The 18047-nt window shown below is 29.8% G+C and overlaps 2 protein-coding genes across 5 annotated transcripts; one reads left to right on the forward strand and one right to left on the reverse strand.

The window, feature by feature from the left end:
* The first annotated feature begins 2499 nt into the window (after positions 1–2499).
* Positions 2500–5390, forward strand: LOC130804371 (peroxidase P7-like). Its single transcript, XM_057668782.1, has 4 exons — positions 2500–2849; positions 3118–3309; positions 3414–3579; positions 4782–5390. The coding sequence occupies exons 1-4, from the start codon at positions 2643–2645 to the stop codon at positions 5171–5173; spliced, it is 957 nt and encodes a 318-aa protein (XP_057524765.1). The 5' UTR covers positions 2500–2642; the 3' UTR covers positions 5174–5390.
* A 1851-nt stretch (positions 5391–7241) lies between these two features.
* On the reverse strand, positions 7242–15701 carry LOC130804373 (uncharacterized). 4 transcript variants are annotated; one of them, XR_009040006.1, is made up of 6 exons: positions 14071–15491; positions 11493–11963; positions 10524–10647; positions 9570–9645; positions 8945–9156; positions 7242–7439 (listed from the first exon to the last, which is right to left on the reverse strand). XR_009040006.1 is itself a non-coding variant. In XM_057668785.1 (6 exons), exons 2-6 carry the CDS (start codon positions 14378–14380, stop codon positions 9001–9003), a joined length of 1137 nt encoding a protein of 378 aa, XP_057524768.1. In that variant the 5' UTR covers positions 14381–14768; positions 15593–15701; the 3' UTR covers positions 8032–9000. The 4 variants fall into 4 exon arrangements, 2 of the variants coding, with proteins under 2 accessions (XP_057524768.1, XP_057524769.1); XM_057668785.1 differs by lacking the exon at positions 7242–7439 and adding an exon at positions 15593–15701 and having other exon boundaries at positions 8032–9156; positions 14071–14768; XM_057668786.1 differs by lacking the exon at positions 7242–7439 and having other exon boundaries at positions 8032–9156; positions 12531–14213.
* Positions 15702–18047: the final 2346 nt, after the last annotated feature.

An 18047-nucleotide genomic window follows, 5' to 3' on the forward strand; every position in this document is an offset into this window, starting at 1 on the left:
TAAAATTATGACAAATAATTAACATACCTTTTCAATAAAAAAATTTCTTGGAAAATTCTATCTAAGTGAAGTCCATCTAAACTACCATTAAAAATTAGAAATAAATTCAACTTTATAAAATTAGATATCTAAGAGTGAAGTCCATCTAAACCAGTTTTACTCCCATCGCATGCAAATGATCGGAAAATTAAGAAAAGTGAGTAGAGTAATATTTTACAAAAAATGAGAAAAATATATGGATGAGATGAAAATACAAGTTTATTGTGTGGATTAGAATTTAAAAAAAATATAAGTCATGATAAAAATAAAAATGAATCAAATTTATTAAAGAGACTAAAATAAAAAAGAGGTAAATTTGTTGGGATGGAGAGTATATATATACTTTCTCCGTTCTGAAATACTTATATCGATTGTGACTTATTATATGAGAAAATGTGACTATCAATAGAAAGTATAATAAAACGGAAAAAACTAGACATAATTACAATAAAATGCAAATGTATCTATTTACGTGTAAAGCAATGATTTAGATAGGTAACGAAACAAAAGAAGATCCTATCGTAGCTACAATTATGCAACAACTAAACATGAATTGGTTGGGTAGGACCAGGGACCTCATCACCAGATTAGCACTGCTCAAGAAAATGAAACCTTACCAAGTCACCATTTAGTGCTGGGCAGCTAGCTTTACTGTTTGTAAACAACTTCCATGCAACTTCTTAACAACCCTTTATGATCCAAATTGCTACATAATTCATTTTATTATAATTCATTCACCTTAATTGTCCCATTTTTATTTTTGGTATGGGTTTTTGACTTTTATGCCCTTAGTAACTTTATCCTATTTTCAATTATACCTTCCATTATCCATATTAATTTTCCTTCCTTACATTAAAAAACCCATAATACCACTCTCTTTCTTAACCTTAGGGTCTCACTTTTGACTCTCCTTAAAATCCGTGAAAAGTCAAATGGGACTCTTTAGGTGAATAGGAGGTAGTAATTTTTTTTCCTTATTTATATAAAGTGGTGAAAGAAAAAATTCATGAAAAAGCATGTAAAGAAAATTAAAGAATATATTTTTAAAAAAAATTTTATTTAAATTTAGGAGGAGACAAATAAGAATGTTAAGCATAAAAGTTTTTTGGAACTAGGGTAGTCAAACTAAAAAAGTGTATAACAAATAATATAAAATAAAGTGAGTATTTAAAAAAGAGAAACGAATCATGTTTTATTTGAAGAGTAAATACTAAATATCATCTTTTTGAATGTCTTACTTTCGAATTTCACTTAATTCTCTTATTTTTCAGGCCTACCCTATAATAAAAAAACAATTGCATAAGATCATTAATTATTCCATATTTTATTTTCTCTCAAGTAAGTCATAATTTTAGCTAATTTTAATTTCTCTATATGCATAAAATATTTGTAGTTTCTATAATTGTATGTCCTACAATAATGTTGACAATTAAAAATCCTACTACCCATTTTTACATAATTTTGAAATATCTTTGTTGTTTTGCATATAACATAGATATTATTATTTTTAAAAAATTTTAAAGCAACCTAGTCGCTTCTACTACAATTGAGGATAGAAGAATAAAGTGTATAAATGTAAAAACATTCCAAATAAAAGCAAAGCAGAGCAGGCAGGCCGGCCTACTACGCAAAGAAAAGTTCGCTATTGCCACCTATGGAAATTGGGAATTAAGATGTATTCGAATATAATTATGACATGATTGGGATGTTACTGTTTATTTGTATTAATTGGACCCTTCAATCTTAGCTTTATACTCCATGGATTACAATTTAGAATAAAGAAACTAATAATACACCAATAATAGTTTTTTACATTTTTCGGTGTTAATTATTGAGTTCATTTAATTATTCATCTCAACTCAAAAATAACAAAGTGGGGGCTACAAATCTCAGAGAAAGATTGTAAGAGAAATGTACAATTTGGTGGATTGAAGGCCTCTATTTAAAGGAATAAAAATAGGTGAGAGGTTGTAACTCACGGTAAAAAATAATTGTTTCTATGTCAACCGTTATTAGGTTTAGGGTTACAATCCTTTAAGTCTTGGTTTATTGTGTCAAATGCGGTTACAAATTACTCAAAAAGTAAAAATAATTGTTTTATAGTTAACCTGGTCGGACATAGCGTAAAAAATATAAAAATTAAAAAATATTAAAGTAAGTTGTGCAAGTATGGAAGGTAAACAATTTTAAACCTATTTTTTTTAGAGGGGGATTAACGACTTTTAGAGGTTACATCAATTATAATTATAAGTAGAATTTAAAAATAAAAATTCAACGAGAGCAATTAAAATTATTGTTTTCGTATTCTACTGATGCTTTGAATTTTTGTTTATATTTTTATTAATACCCCTTGTTAGTTAAAAAAAAAATCCTAAATCTGCTACTGCTCAATCAATCATTATTTTAAATAACATGAAATATATATATATATAGATTAAGTATCTTCTAGATTAATATCTATATTAAAATTATTGATGTCTTTATTTTGTCTATTGCTTTTAGGCACCACACACCACATGATAATTTAGTCGACGAACTCATTATCTAAACAGGATAAATAAGTCATAGTCGGCAAGCAATAGAGCGAGTGAGACTAGTCCAATATGGCTTTTATCAAACACTATTTTCTATTACTTGTCATTTTTAGCCTTTCTCTAAATGTTTATGGTAAGCTTTCAACTAATTTTTACTCCTCTACTTGCCCAAATGTTCTCAATATTATCAAGGAAGGAGTTGATGAAGCTATAAAAAAGGAGACTCGAGTTGGCGGTTCAATTCTTCGTCTGCATTTTCATGATTGTTTTGTTAATGTAAGTAATTTTATTTTAATTGTGATTTAATATACAAATTTTTAAAATTTTATTTTGATCAAATATAAGGCTATAATTGTTAATCTTAACGATGAAAGAGTTTAACTAGCCTAAATCTTCTTATAATCTCTTTTTATAGGGATATAGTTTTCTGTCTTTGAATTTTTTATTTACTCTGATTATAAATTTATTGTGCAAGTTATTATACTTGGTATAATGATGATGATTATGTGGTAATTAACAATGTGTTATATTTCATACTACCTAGGGATGCGATGGATCAATCTTACTGGACAATACATCAACTTTTCAAAGTGAGAAAACAGCAGCACCTAATAATAATTCTGCCCGTGGATTTGAAGCTGTAGATCTTATTAAAGCTAAAGTAGAGAAGGCTTGCCCTGGAATTGTATCATGTGCTGATATACTTGCTATTATTGCTCGTGATGCTGTTGTTTATGTAAGTTTTTTAAAAAAATTTAATTAGATACTTAGTAATTCAATGCTCTTTCAATTATGTAATAATTACTTAGATAATTAAAGATAGGAAATAAAAAATTGTAGTATGGAGGTCCCACATGGAAAGTAAGATTGGGAAGAAGAGATTCTCTAAAAGCAAACAGAAGTGCAGCCAATGCATTCCTTCCTGGACCAAGCTTTGATCTTAATAATCTCACCACCAATTTTGCTAATGTTGGTTTATCCTTTAGGGATCTCATTGTTCTCTCTGGTAAGCTCTATACTTGAGTAATTTTTATTTTTTCTCTATAATTTTTCTGTCTTATGTCTTTCTCGGTGTCATATAATTTGCTATTTGCTTTGTGAATCGCGAATTGAAAAAGTGAACTACAATCGGTTCATGCTCTTTTTGATCCATTTTGAACGAATCGCAAATTCAAAAAGTGAACTAATTAGCGAATTATGTTTCACTGATCTTCTTTCTTATACTCATATTACAAAAGTTATATTATATACATTTCAATATTTTTAGGTTCACATAATGGTCGAGAATTTTCTGTTTCTTTTTGTTTATAATAACGTATAATAATTTTCCTTCTTTAGATTAAATAGTTAACTACATTTGACTTTAAAATATCCCTTAATGACGTGAAAAATAGGATAATAAAATGTTTATGTTGCTATTATTAAATTTAAGTCATATTTTTAAGAAAAATGTTTGCTAATTAATGATGAGTTAAGAAGCATGATCATGAGTTATTTAATTGGAGTAACAAACACTCTAGCAATGCCACTTTAAAGGTAGTGTTTTATAAGAGGAAGAAAGTATTTTCTTCTTCAATTCAAAAAAAAAAAAATTATTAATATAATACATTCTTGTAGTAAATAAAGTAAGAATTAAAATTATTTTCAGTCATCAAAAAAAGCACTTGAATTATGATATAATTTTGCAAACATTTTAACGTTTTAAATATTTTTGCTTATGTTTTGAAAAGTTAATTTCTAAAATTTAAGAGAATAAAAAGAAGGCACTTTGCTACAATGTTTTGGTTTTGAAATTTCAAAATAATAAGACAACTTGAAAAATGATAGTAGTACTTTATTTGCAAAGGAAGTATAACCAATTATTACATGGACTTTCTCTTTTGGCCAGTTACAGGTAAATTAAAATCATAAAACTCTCACCCTGTTAAATTCTACCACATAAAAATGACTTGTTAACTTCATAAATTACCGTTATTTATTGGACCTCCTTATTTATTTTACTAATACTTTTATTTTTTTACTTATCTATTGTACTTTTTTAGAATTTCCAACAAAACTATTTGTTCAACGTTTTTTAAAATATAAATATCATGAAGATATTAAATTATCATCAAAGCTAGAAAATTGATCGCAAAAGTTGGTAAATATCGATAAACAAAAAGAAACAAAATAGATATCATACGTGTATTGGTTTATATAAATGTGTAGGGGCGCACACAATTGGAGTGGCGAGGTGCGCAACATACCGAGCACATATCTACAATGACAACAATATCGATCCCGCCTTTGCGAAATCTCTCCAACAAACATGTCCAAGAAATACCGGAAATAACAATACTTTACAGCCTTTAGATTACCAAACAAATTTTCGATTCGACGAAAAATATTATCAAAATTTAATTGCTAAAAAGGGTTTACTTCACTCAGATCAAGTGCTTTATAATGGGAATCAAAGGGCTGATTATGATGTTAAGAAGTATGCAAATGACCAATGCAAGTTCTTCAAAGCCTTTGCTAAGAGTATGGTTAGGATGGGTAATATTAAACCACTTACTGGAACTGATGGAGAAATTAGGCTTAATTGTCGTAAGCCTAATTAGATATTTTTTTTAATGATATTATTATTTTCTTTTTAAAGGTAATTATTATTTAATTAATAATTAAGTAAAATATCTTGATAAGTATATTTGAATTGTTTATTTTTGTGGTGTTTATATCTTTTAGTTTAGAGATATTTATTAATGTTATAATTGTGGAAAATAGCTTTATAAGTTTATGAAATTCGTGAATATATGTGTGTTACTCTCTCTGTTTTCATTTAAGTTTGTCATTTACTTTTTGCGCAGATGTCAATGCAAACTTAAAAATTTAATAATTTTAATTGTGAGTTTTTAAAAATTTAAGTAAATATTAATAAAATATATATTGAGACGAATCTATCAAGATCCCACATGAATATTTTTTTAATATAGATTGATGAGAAATTATGGTCAAAGTTTGACATTAAAATTTGTAAATTCTGATTGAGAAGAATGTATGAAAACGGAAAGAGTATATTACAGCATGAAATAGAATTTTTTATCATGATTCTTTTTTGATAAATTAATACTCGCTCTGTCCCATTGGATTTGTATTATTTTCCATCTTGGTCCATCCCACTTAATTTACATCATTTCTATTTTTGGACAATAATCCACCACTTTCTTTTAATTTCATCCATACATTTCAACTCTCTTTTAATTTCATTCATACAATTCATTCTCTCTCTTCATTTATTAGCGCTTTTTAAAAATTTACCCACTTTCTCTTTAATGCAATTAGAAGAGAACAAATGAATATATAATAAAATAATTAACATAATCAATTGCTGTTTTTTTGAGACTACCAATCCATTCTTAATTTTTCTCTCATTGCTTCATATATATGGAGTATATATGTCCTTTTAGTAGCAATTCAAAATGTCAATATATATATATATATATATATATATATATATATATATATATATATATATATATATATATATATATATAATAAAAAAAATTTCGGATATTTAGTTCAAATAATTGCCTTAGATGCTTTGGTTCAATGAATAGTCCATTTCCAGCTCACAGTGACTAAAACATCTGTAAATATGAATTGTTGGAAAGCTCAGTCTAATAGTTTTTTTCTTTTCCTTGTTTTTATTAGTACAGATAGTGATCATAAAGAAAAGTCCGAAAATATGGCTTTTATATGATTCTAAAAAAATAGTACTTATTAAGTCAAGAATAATACTTATTGAAAGAAAAAAAAAATCAATTTTGGAAGCGTCCTTTACTATAAATCCTAATCTGATTAATTTTTAGACGTCTTAAAATCGATTATGAAAATAATGATCAGTTAATATCATGTTAAGAGTATATAATGTCAAACTACTCAGCTGCTTAAGCTAAATTAATGAATTATTTTTTTTGAGAATTTATTTATAGTGCATGTACACTTACTTAGTTAAATGACCCGTCAGATTTTAGAAGCTTTTGAAAGTGAACTCTAATTGAAAATTGTTAGAAATACAAAATGACTGTTCACTTACTTTTGTTACTATTGGAAACGTACAATTAAAGCTTAATTTTTTAATGTTTTATTTGTTGTTTACATAAAAAAATTCTTTTACGTTATTAATTTTGGATAAAAATAATTTTATTCATCTTCAATTTAATATTTTAATAATCTTTATGATCCCCATATATTTTCTACTAACTTTATTTTAACATTTTTATATCCTAATGGTCCCCATATATTTTCCACTAACTTTATAACACTATTTTTTACTAGTTGGGTCCCTGAATTTTTTCACTATTTTTTTTTTAATGTTTATTATCCCAACTTTTCCTCCATTAAATTTATTTTTAATAAATTAATATATCTACTATTTAAAAGATTTTATTTTTCTTAATTCCCATGAGTATTACTTGAGGGAACTTTATTAAAAAACGGAGGAATATAAGATAAGCTGAATGAAGGAAAAAACTAGGAGAAAATTAAACCCAAAATCTTATCTGAAAAAGATAATACTTATCAGACAAGATTCAATTCTAAATACAACTCAATTACGTATATCTTGAGCAATTTTGGTCGTAGAATGCATAATTCTAAATCTCTAACACTGACCAATCAACTAATTACTCCATTAATATAATCTACTGTAGTCTTATTTAGTAAGAGTACATAAAATTGGGTATCCCGTGAAAAGAACACTCATTACAATCTTATATCATTTTCTTCTATACAAACTGAAAGCTCACCAAAAGAAGGCAACTTGCATGGTGCAACGTACATATGTATAATGTACTCTACTTCCATTCATGCACGCAAACCTAATTACTTTTTTAAAAAACAAAAAAAATATTATAAATACGCAATAAATACATGATATCGCCTTAAATTTAAGAGAGAGGGCATTTGTATAGGGCGAAGAAATCAAACCTAATTACTTCAAATCTAATTAAAGTACTCTTATTTTTATCTAATTAATTGATGTCAATTTTTCCGACAAATAATTTCAAAAAAGAAATGACTTATATGATTGGTGGTATTTTAAGAAAACGATCTTTTAGTATTCTTTATTATGTTATTAAGCGGCAAATATTTTCAATAGTTTATTTCACTTTTCTCAAATCATAGTTTCATTGACCATGTTTAATCATGTATTGTAAAAAAAATGATATTTCATTGCTCATAATTCTTAATCATATAAAATGTCAAATCCTAATAATTATATTATTATTATTATTATTATTATTATTATTATTATTATTATTATTTCATAATCATCCTTTTAATTATTCATAAAAGTATCAAATCCTCAAAATCATGATCATTATATTCAACGTATATCATTCATAATTAAGATCATGATGATGATGAAAAACGGTGAACTATAGCATTAAATGAGATGAGGTAGCGTTTCCACAAATGATCACGTAGTACTAATTTGTAATTAGATTTAAAAGATTTAACTTTAATTACTAAAATGTTACATCATAGCTTAGTATGTACTAGAATTGTAGGGTTACCCATGTCCTAATGTTTTGAATTGGAGCCATGTGTAGCAATAGAAGTAGATAAGTAGTAGTTCTAAGCTACCTAATTATCATTCATCCCATGTGGTGAGATTAGACTCTAAAATTCATATGCGTGGTCACATCGAAATCAATTATTTATATTTTTAAGTATTATCCCACAGAATGAAACTATACGTTATCCAAGATGGAATTGAGACAATTAGGTCTTCTTTAAGTTAAAACATGTACCAGTTTTTCATAAAAAACCTGAGTTCAATTCTTCTCACTATCCTCATCTCCTAGCTCTCCCTTTCCCTTAGCCCACTCGGCAGCTAAAGATTAATTGCATTATTATTGAATGATTTACACTTGTGAGGTGTGAGTAAGTGACATTTATCCATTAACAACAATTTAATGAACTATTACAACTATTGTAACAATTGGTTTTATTAAGATATAATCCCCTTTAATCAAACTTATAGCTATTCTTGTGAAAGGCCGTCTCTCGATGAGACGACCTCAAAACAAGAAGCTCATAACTGTATTAGTTGGGCTATTTAAATGATATATGGAGAGCGACTTACGGTGTGACTGTCTCACATGAAAAATTGTGTTAGACTTATGTGTCATTATGAATTGGATCATTTAATTAGGACAAGAATTTTCAATGGCAAAGTAATATGCATCTGTTATAGTTTACTCAAATTAAAGATTTAAAGCTGGAATTATCACTTTTGAGATTGAAGTTTTATACAATTTTATATACCTTTTGATGTTAGCATTGTAAGTACTCTGATGTACACTATGTAACCAGTCTTTACTTACCGTAGTTGTATAATAGCAGCAGCTATACAAAACTTGGAATGCTTGCTTTCTGAAGCCTAACACTTACGTCGATTCCCTTCTAGCTCACTTTCTGATGCTTCCTCCTCTTGTAGTTCAAAAGCATCTATGCCTGCATAATATGACTGAAGCTTTTCGACCATTTCTTGAGGTAAAAGATGCACAGAACCATCATGCTTTTTACGAGACTGCTTCTGCAAGCACATTATGAAGTTGGGGTGAGTGAATTAAGTTCATTTGAGCTTTAAAGACATGCAAAACAAAAGATTTTAGCATCAGTCGACTCGGGAAGAAAAGTACAAACTGATAATTGTGGATTGACATCCATATCGGAAACTGAACTGTTTGGAATTTTGGTTTATCAAGCAAAGGGCTGAAAAGCACAGTTATAACAGAGGAAAACAAAACTTCCAGTTATGAAGATGAATGAGGTGACTATTGCAGAAAACTCAACAAATTTAGCTTCAGGGAGAACAAAAAGAAGAAAAAAAACCATGTTCAAAGGGAAATTCAAGTAGTAGAATACCATGAGACATCAAAAAAACATAATTTGGGATTGAATGGTGAAGATGATAGTTAAAAGATGCTCGTCCTAGTACTGACTAACCTTCTTATTACGCCTTGCAAGAGGATCAAGGTGTGATTCAGGTTGAATAAGGCCCTCTTCATAATCAAATTCAAATCTGCAGAAGACATTTTAAATAAGGAATTTGATGGACAAGCGTAAAATTTACATTTAAAACAACATTCCATTATCTAGGCAGGGTATTAAGGGGGGAGAGTTTGACATTTAAATGAGCAATGACATTCACGTTTCAAACGTTATTGAAATTGAATTTGTAAATCATGAAGGGAACTTACTTATTGGAGGGGGGGAAAAAGAATTTGCAATTTCTTGATCTTTACTAGAGTGGAAGGATTTCGCCGTTTGGCTTTTCGGAAGAGAAAGGGAAATGATTTTCTCCAGCTCCCTTCCTTTGCAATTCCCCGTCCCAAACCTGATGTAGGAAGAATGGATATCTCCCCCTAACTAGCCGTCCTTCCAGATCCCCTCATCTAAACTCCAAAAATCCTTCGACTTGGATGATTGCCGATGAAGAGGCGAACAATCAGTGACAAGCTTTTTAAAGATCTTTAAAAGGTCGGTCAGAATAGCAAAAGAAGGCAACAGAGAGACGGTGAGAGAGAGAGAAGAGAATGGAAGGAGAGGACAAAAAACTGGACTTCCGCTTATCTCCTAGTATTTCCAACTTTGATCAGGTATATGAGAAGGAAACAGAAAACTTCTATTTTTATCCCCTTCTGTTCCCCAATCCAAACCAGATCCCATCATACTAAATACAATGTGATCAAATACTATATCTAAGGTAGAAACCTGTCTAGGAGACACAATTTAATAAACATCACAGAAGTTACTAACAATTTCCCTCTTAGTAAGATAACATATCAACAAATCAACAAGCACAGGATTGGAAAGGGGAAAAGAGTGGGTGGAATTTCAAGTTTTCTTTTTATTTTATGTTTTTGAGACGTGGGAGGATGAATTGAGGGAGTCAAGTACCCATTTTTCATTATCTTGTCATGAGAAGGGTAATGCATAGACAAATTGATCTTCCCAGCTGCTCGCTTTCTTCCTGGATGGCCTCTACTTTGATTATACACAGTTACAGTTCTTTCACCAGTACCTTCAAAACAGTAAGAGAAAACTCATTGAATTCAACATGAAACAAATCCCATAAAAGTTATAGCAACTTAACAGAAAACAAATGGATCAAAAGCATATAAACATGGAATCAGATCAAGTTCCTAGTATTTCACAATAAAACAAGGTGGCAAAAAACAGCCCTGAAAAAGTCAGATCAAAACCTGCATACATTACAATATACAAACTACAATAGTGAAAAGTGTCATAACTTATAACCATGAGTAATGTAATAATCGACCCGTTAAATTCAAACACTCGATTGTTTCACATATTTCAATTGGAAAGAGAAGAATGATTTCATCAAAGAAAACAAGACTAGTTTTCTGATACAGGAAAAACAGTAGCTTACACAAATACAGAATACTGCAACAAGATATAACCATTTTAAATATAATGACAGATTCAGTAAAAATTTAATGTAATGACAACAATGCCAAAGCCTTAATGTATATGTCACCACCATAAAAAAGGATTTAAAGCCTACTTCAGATCCTCCTGCGAGTATAATGAAAAAATGTCGACGTTCCAAAATTTGAAGTATACTAGTGGTTCACGAGGTATGCAGGTAAAGGCCTGTAGGGTAACTGATGCTCATAGCTGATCATCGTCCACAATAAGCAGACGTGTACTGCATCAACATAAATCCCAAAGGAAGTTTTCCATACAGTTACACTATTTAGCATCTACAAGTGATACAAGCCTCCAAAGAAAAATGGGACTCAGAAGCAAAGGCCAAAATACAAGATTCAACTAGATTCAGCATTTTCAGTTACTTTTCTTTTCAGGATGGGGGTGTTTAGAACTTGGTTCACAGGAGAGAATTACCTGATGCAGCAACTAACGCATGAGAAACATGAGCAGTTAAGAATTTAGATGGCTCAATGTTGGGATTCTCCAAAATCGTCTTTCCCTTATCTTTCATTTTTTCTTCATGCAGTTTTTTCTGACTGTGAGCTGCTGATTTTTCAAATAGAGAATCATCAAAGGTAGATGATGACATCTTGTACTTTGGTGTCAAAGATGAAGAGATTTTGATGACAGAATCATCTACGAGACTCTTTCCTTTATTCTTTATTATTTGTACATGCACATCTGGACTCTCAACAGCTTGAATACCAGATTGAAAAGAATGGCCAGGTTTAGCAGATGATGATCTCTGTAGAAGGTTAGATGTCAAAGATGCAGATGATTCGGTGATAGGAGTATCCGCAATCATAATTCCCTTGTGCTTCCTTGCTGTTGCATTTTCCCGACTCTGATCACTTGGAAACCTAGATTTCCTACCATCCATGCCACCTAAATAAATGAGTAAAATATCCTCGGTAAATGGGGTACTATCAAAAAATAAACTAAATGCTAATATGATGCATATCTAGGAACCGAAATCACAGTGCACATTACAAAAATCATTTAACAGTTCCATTTGTGACCTTTACTCAATAACAAAGGTTTAGGGTGCATCAGTGACATAAACCATACTCAACTAGTCAACAACTCAACACCAACATGACACTAGAATGAATATCAATGACATTGAGAAATTGAACTTCCCCCATGACTGCATCTGCACTATGTAATACGATCAACAAAAAAGAAAACAATTTGCCTCTTTCCTAAAGATCAAAATTCAAAATTGTTTAAAGATACATAAATCCATAATTTGAACTTTCCCAATCTGAATCCAGTGGTAATCTCCATATCATGCGGAAGGCCTGGCCAGTGTCTCTGATTTGCTACATTATTAGATCATGTCATTTTTAAAAGTATTAATAGATGCCAACAAATCAAGTAGTAAATTTGTTCAATTCATAAGCAGGATACACTCAACATTAAGATAAAGTGTGTGGCAAATACTTTCACTACCTGGTGTCCATTAAGCATCAGGTGCCAACAAATACTTGATACTTGACCTGTAAAGCCGTACTCACTTTACCTTGTCCCTGAGTCAAGGAAACCTAGCTCTCTGCACCTCGAAACTATAAGCTGATTCCTAGTCCTCAAAATTCCAATCTCATGATACAGTCAAGCAATATAAAATTAAACATCTCAAGTTACTTATATAAACCATAGAAATACATTAAGAGTGCTGATGTTTAACTTGAATTATGACGTGTTTAAGTCTAGAACATGAAAAGAAACAAGTGGAGTTGGTTGAAGAGGATTCGTCAGCATTGGGCTTAGTCTCAACCAAGACTACCATTAATCTCGGTCGAGATGAGCATGCGTAAAAGACAGAAGTTTTAGGGCATTGGAGTTTCGGGCGAGACTATTGCACATTTCTACACGATTTAATTCAACAATTAAGTTTTTAATTAGTTTCTTAATACCCTAATTATACTCTGTAAAGGTGGTTTACTATATAAACACCTCCAATACTTAAGTTTAGGGTTAAGAGGAGAGGATTAAAATCTTGAGAGGCACAAAATTGAGAGTTTAGGGAGCAAGATAAAATTCTTTGTCATCTTGTATTCTCATCTCCTTACATAGTGAAAATGTATTATCACATTGAATGATGTTAATTCTTGGTGTGTTTTCTTATTGTTGTTATTCGTTTTATTGTTTCCTTATTGTTTTTGGGTGAACGCTTCCGCTATCATCACAACTCACAACAAAGAGTGAAAACTTGAAACCTTAAGAGTTTCCTCAAAGTTCAACCTTCCATTCATAGTGCAGTTTTAGTGATTAATTGAACGAAACTAGAGGTGTTCATTCGGATCATCAGTTCAAGTCCGTTGTTTCTGGTTGGGTCAAAACAAGTCTTGCATTTACATTGATTTTTACATTGTTTTGAATCCATTTCGGGGTAAAGCCGGGTTCAGTCATACAAGGCCGAGCAATGTAACATCGGGTCTATTTTGAACCCCTCTAGTGAAATATCATATATAATATCCTTTGAACCGGCCCAAAATGTGGTATACCTTTAGGATGTGTGTAGTATCTGTTCGGTAGATAAAAAAGTCTGTACATATCGACTGATACGATATGATAAAGCATTGATTTCACACTATGCTTTTGCTCTCTTTGTAGGAGCATATCAATCAAAACATAATCCTCATGTTAATACCTAATAACATTCTCCCTCCTCGCACATTAATTTCTACATTAGAGATCCAACAAAAAGCATCGCCAGATAAGAATCACTCATCAACTTCGAACAATCAACAACAATATCAAATTTAAGGTCTACAAACACAATCTGAAAAGGCTTATCTCCATTTCTTAAAATTGATCCATAAGCAGCTAAAATCCTCACAATCAGTTCAATTTACTAAATTAACAAAATCAATAAATGCAAACATGCACAGTTAAAAACATCAAAATCAAGTAAAGCCACACTCGAATAACAAAATTCAACAAAATAAAAACATAGGTTTCAATGAAGTTAGATAAATGAAGAGTATACCAGCACCAAAAACAGGAGTGGGAGGAGGAGGAGGAGGTTCATGAGATTGAGGAATCGATGAAACATTCTTAAAATTAGGAACACTATTCGATCCAGTACTAGTCGGAGATCTCGGGGAGCTAGAAATTGGAGGAATGAACTTGTTTTTGATAGCATTACTAGTGAAATTAAAGGATATCGAAGGCTTAATTAGGGTTTGTGATTTGAGGATATTCGAGGATGGCTTTTTACAGAAATCGGAGAGGGTGTTAGTGCAATCGGAAAGGGGTTTTCTCTTCGATCTCAATGATGATCTTCGCTGAGCTTCCATTGTTGATGTTGTGATATGCTCCAACTTTGATTGTTAAGTGAAGTTTAAATAGAGTTGAAATGGCGGGAAATTCTTCTTTCGGCAATTTTCTAGATCAGTTTGTATGACGATGATTTGTGATGTGTTGGATACTTGAGAATTGAGATGAAGTAGGTGATCAATGCGACTGGGCTAGATTATTTGGGACGGAGTCAACCAATTGTTGAAATTAAATCACAAATTCCCGTATGAGATAGTATTATCGTAACACGTGTTTTTTACATAGATTAAGTAGATTATAATACAAATTATTATCGATTGTTTTGGGATCGTCACATCAAAATATAATCTCTCACAAGTATAGTTTAATTTAAATTATGTGACAGAATACTTCCTTTGTCCTCGCCACCTACGATATTAGCCCAATTACAAATTTTGTGTAAATGAAAAGAACTAATAAGGAAGTAAAAGAAACGTGTATATATGAGAAGATATAATTTAAATGCGTGAATGAGAATTAAAACTCAAATTCGGCCAATTAATTTTTGTATAGACTCAAAGCCTTTTAGAAAATAGCAATTAATTAGAAAATAGAAAATATAATTTGTGCGGTCGTTGCTTATATGCGACCTAATTCTAAAAGCCCAGTCTATTTATGAATTTAGTTCTAGACTTCAAAACTGTTTAGTATGACTAATTCATAACTTAAAAAGCCTTCTTAAAGGTATAAAAGCTCTATTCTAAGTATTAGAATTTCAATTTCAAAAAGTATATACATAATTTTATAGATGTTTAGTATAATTACTCCAAATACCCATAGTATTTGATTTTTATTGTAAATAGTTTCTTATGTAAAGCTTTGAGTTCTAATATATATTTTGTTTTCAATCAAACGGATTACTTTGTGTATAAAGAAGAAGATATTAACAAACCTTTATAAATGTTTAGTATGACTACTATAGTACTTAAAAAGTCTTCTCAAAGACATAAAAGTCCTATTTCAAGTATTAAAATTTTAATTTCAAAACGTATATACATATCTTTATAGTTTTTTAGCATGATTACTCAAGAACTTTGAAGCCCTTCTTAAATGCTAAAAGTTACATTCCAAGTATTAAAATCTCAAATTCAAACCTAAAGAAAAGTGAAGAAACTGAAAAAAAAAAAAAAAAAAAAAAAAGGTGATGAAAATTATAAAATAAAAATAAGAAATAACTAGAAATAGAAACTTACTTCACAATGCATACAATTATATGATAAACGGTGGTGAACTAGACAGTGGTGCAGGTGATGACGGAAATCGCAGATGATAGTATGAGACAAGGGAAGAAGGAAGAGGAAGAATCAATTACAGAGAGGAGACAATGGTAATAAATCACAAATTTTAATTGAGACGGTCTTTACAAAAGAACTGTCAATATATGGTTTGGCCCATATTTCATATTAAAAAAATAAAATAAAAACTGATTCTGACACACGGTTTCTTAATCACTCCCCAATAATTTTTCAACTTTCATTTTCCATTTTTCAATCTCTTGCCTGATAAACCACTAAACTTCTCAAAACATTATCTCCTTCTCTGAATTTTGCTCTTACAATCTTCATTTTTGATGTTCAAGCTTTCCATTTTCATGCTTTGGTTTCTCTTTCTCATGTTCACCATTTGCGGTTCTCATCAAAGGTATATATTTTATGTTTTTTCTTTTCCAAATGTATTTTCATTTTCGATCTTCAATATTTGCAATTCCATCAAATATATATATAATTTTTCATTTTTGTTTTTAAAGCTTTCATTTATTTTTTGGGGTTAAATTTGTTTTTTTTTCGATTTTTACTTGTTCTTGTTTTAGGGTCTAAAAAATAAAAAAGATAAGTGATATTATTGTCTTGGCTTCTGTATTCGCAAAGAAGATAAAAAAGGTTTCTTCTAAGGATCAAAATGATAATCCTTAATAGTTAAATGTGGCTGATAAAGTACCCAAACAAAGGGCTTATAGTAGTTGGAATTATAATATTGTATATTTGGATTTATAATAATGTGTATTCGGGTTATAATAGTGTGTATTTGTCGTATTGTTATGTATTTATATTTTGGGATTATGTTGGAATTATAAAAATGTGTATTTGAATTTATAATATTGTGTATTTGGATTTATAATAGTTTGTATATGTCATATTGTTATTAACAATATGATATATACTTTGTTATGTATTCATATTTGGGATTATGTTGGAATTATAACAATGTGTACTTTTATTTATAATATTATATATTTGGATTTATAATAGTATGCATTTGTGTTTATAATTGTGTGTAGTTTATAATATTTAGGTTTATAAAGTAATGTTATAATCCCAACTATATAATGTTATACCCCCAACTAACAATGTTATAATCACAATTAAACATGTTATAACCCTTTTAAATTATGTTATAGCCCAATTAAATTATGTTATAACCCCACCTTAACAATGTTATACTCCCTACTACATTATATTATAACCCCAACTAAAAATGATATAACCCACACTACACAATGTTATACTCGCAATTACATCAAACTATGTCAAATGTTCGCAGTTATAATACCAATTATATTATGGTATAACCACAAATATATGTTCTTATAACACAAAATATATTATATTATAACCCAAAATATATGTTGTTATAACACGAAATATATAATGTTATAACCCAAAATATATGTTATTATAACCCAAAATATATTATGTTATAACCCAAATATGTTATATTACTAGACAATGTTATACTCGCAACTACATCAACCTATGTCAATTGTTGACAGTTATATCCCCAAATAATGAATTTTATAACCACAATTGCATTTTTGACCATTCTCTAAAAATTAACCATTGTTGTATTCTTCAACATCACTGCTTTTGACCATTGATGAAGCTTAATTTTTTTTTAAAAAAAATCATAAGAACCACAATTGCTTTTATTACCTTTCCCAACAATAGATATTGTTGTCTTCTTCAACATCATTATTTTCCACCATTGATAAAGCTTAATTTTTTTAAAAAAAGAATCATGATCAAATTCGAATAAGTACATTCGAATTCAAGCATCAATTCTTCCATTATTAGACAATATTTAGGTTGTAGAAGAAGGATATAGTTGAAGGTTGAAGAAGGAAGATGAAAATATGATATTTTCATAATCGAGGCTTTATTTTACTAAGGGAAGAAGTAGTTAATCATTAGACTTTTCATATTCCTTCCCAAATCTCACGCGCGTTAATGAATGAGACATCAGTTTTTTTTTAAAGTATTAACTAAATATAGTAATGTGGGCTGGACTCTTTTGAGAGACGTCTACACTATAGACGGTCTCTCAAAAGAGGGCCTGATAATAAATTGGGAGTAGTTGTTGTAGTTGGGTTAAATAATGCTATTGGGCTGATTTAGATAAAAGCTCAAAAAAAAAAAGCCGCATATATGCACCAGATGCATATAAGTTTTTGTGTTTAGAAAACTAATGAACTTGAACCTTCAAAAATGGGTCAAGTAATAAGAGGTTTTCATGGGTCCCGCCCCGTTGCACACACTTAGTTGGGGTATATAAACCTTTTATTATAATAAAGGTTAGTATGAAAATTTTTGAATATAAATGTTGTACAATAAGTGAAATATAAAAATTGAGGGTATACAAATTAAACCTTTT

This window comes from Amaranthus tricolor, chromosome 17 (assembly GCF_026212465.1).
Source record: "Amaranthus tricolor cultivar Red isolate AtriRed21 chromosome 17, ASM2621246v1, whole genome shotgun sequence".
Lineage (NCBI taxonomy): Eukaryota > Viridiplantae > Streptophyta > Magnoliopsida > Caryophyllales > Amaranthaceae > Amaranthus > Amaranthus tricolor.

Excerpts from the sequence above, each read along its gene's own strand:
- LOC130804371 (XM_057668782.1), top strand. The coding sequence starts at position 2,643 with ATGGCTTTTATCAAACACTATTTTCTATTACTTGTCATTTTTAGCCTT. Across the intron at positions 2,850-3,117 it reads TTCATGATTGTTTTGTTAAT|GGATGCGATGGATCAATCTT; the intron begins GTAAGTAATTTT and ends CATACTACCTAG. Across the intron at positions 3,580-4,781 it reads GGATCTCATTGTTCTCTCTG|GGGCGCACACAATTGGAGTG; the intron begins GTAAGCTCTATA and ends ATAAATGTGTAG.
- LOC130804373 (XM_057668785.1), bottom strand. The coding sequence starts at position 14,380 with ATGGAAGCTCAGCGAAGATCATCATTGAGATCGAAGAGAAAACCCCTT. Across the intron at positions 10,648-11,492 it reads TGCGTTAGTTGCTGCATCAG|GTACTGGTGAAAGAACTGTA; the intron begins GTAATTCTCTCC and ends ACTGTTTTGAAG. Across the intron at positions 9,157-9,569 it reads TTGCAAGGCGTAATAAGAAG|AAGCAGTCTCGTAAAAAGCA; the intron begins GTTAGTCAGTAC and ends ATGTGCTTGCAG.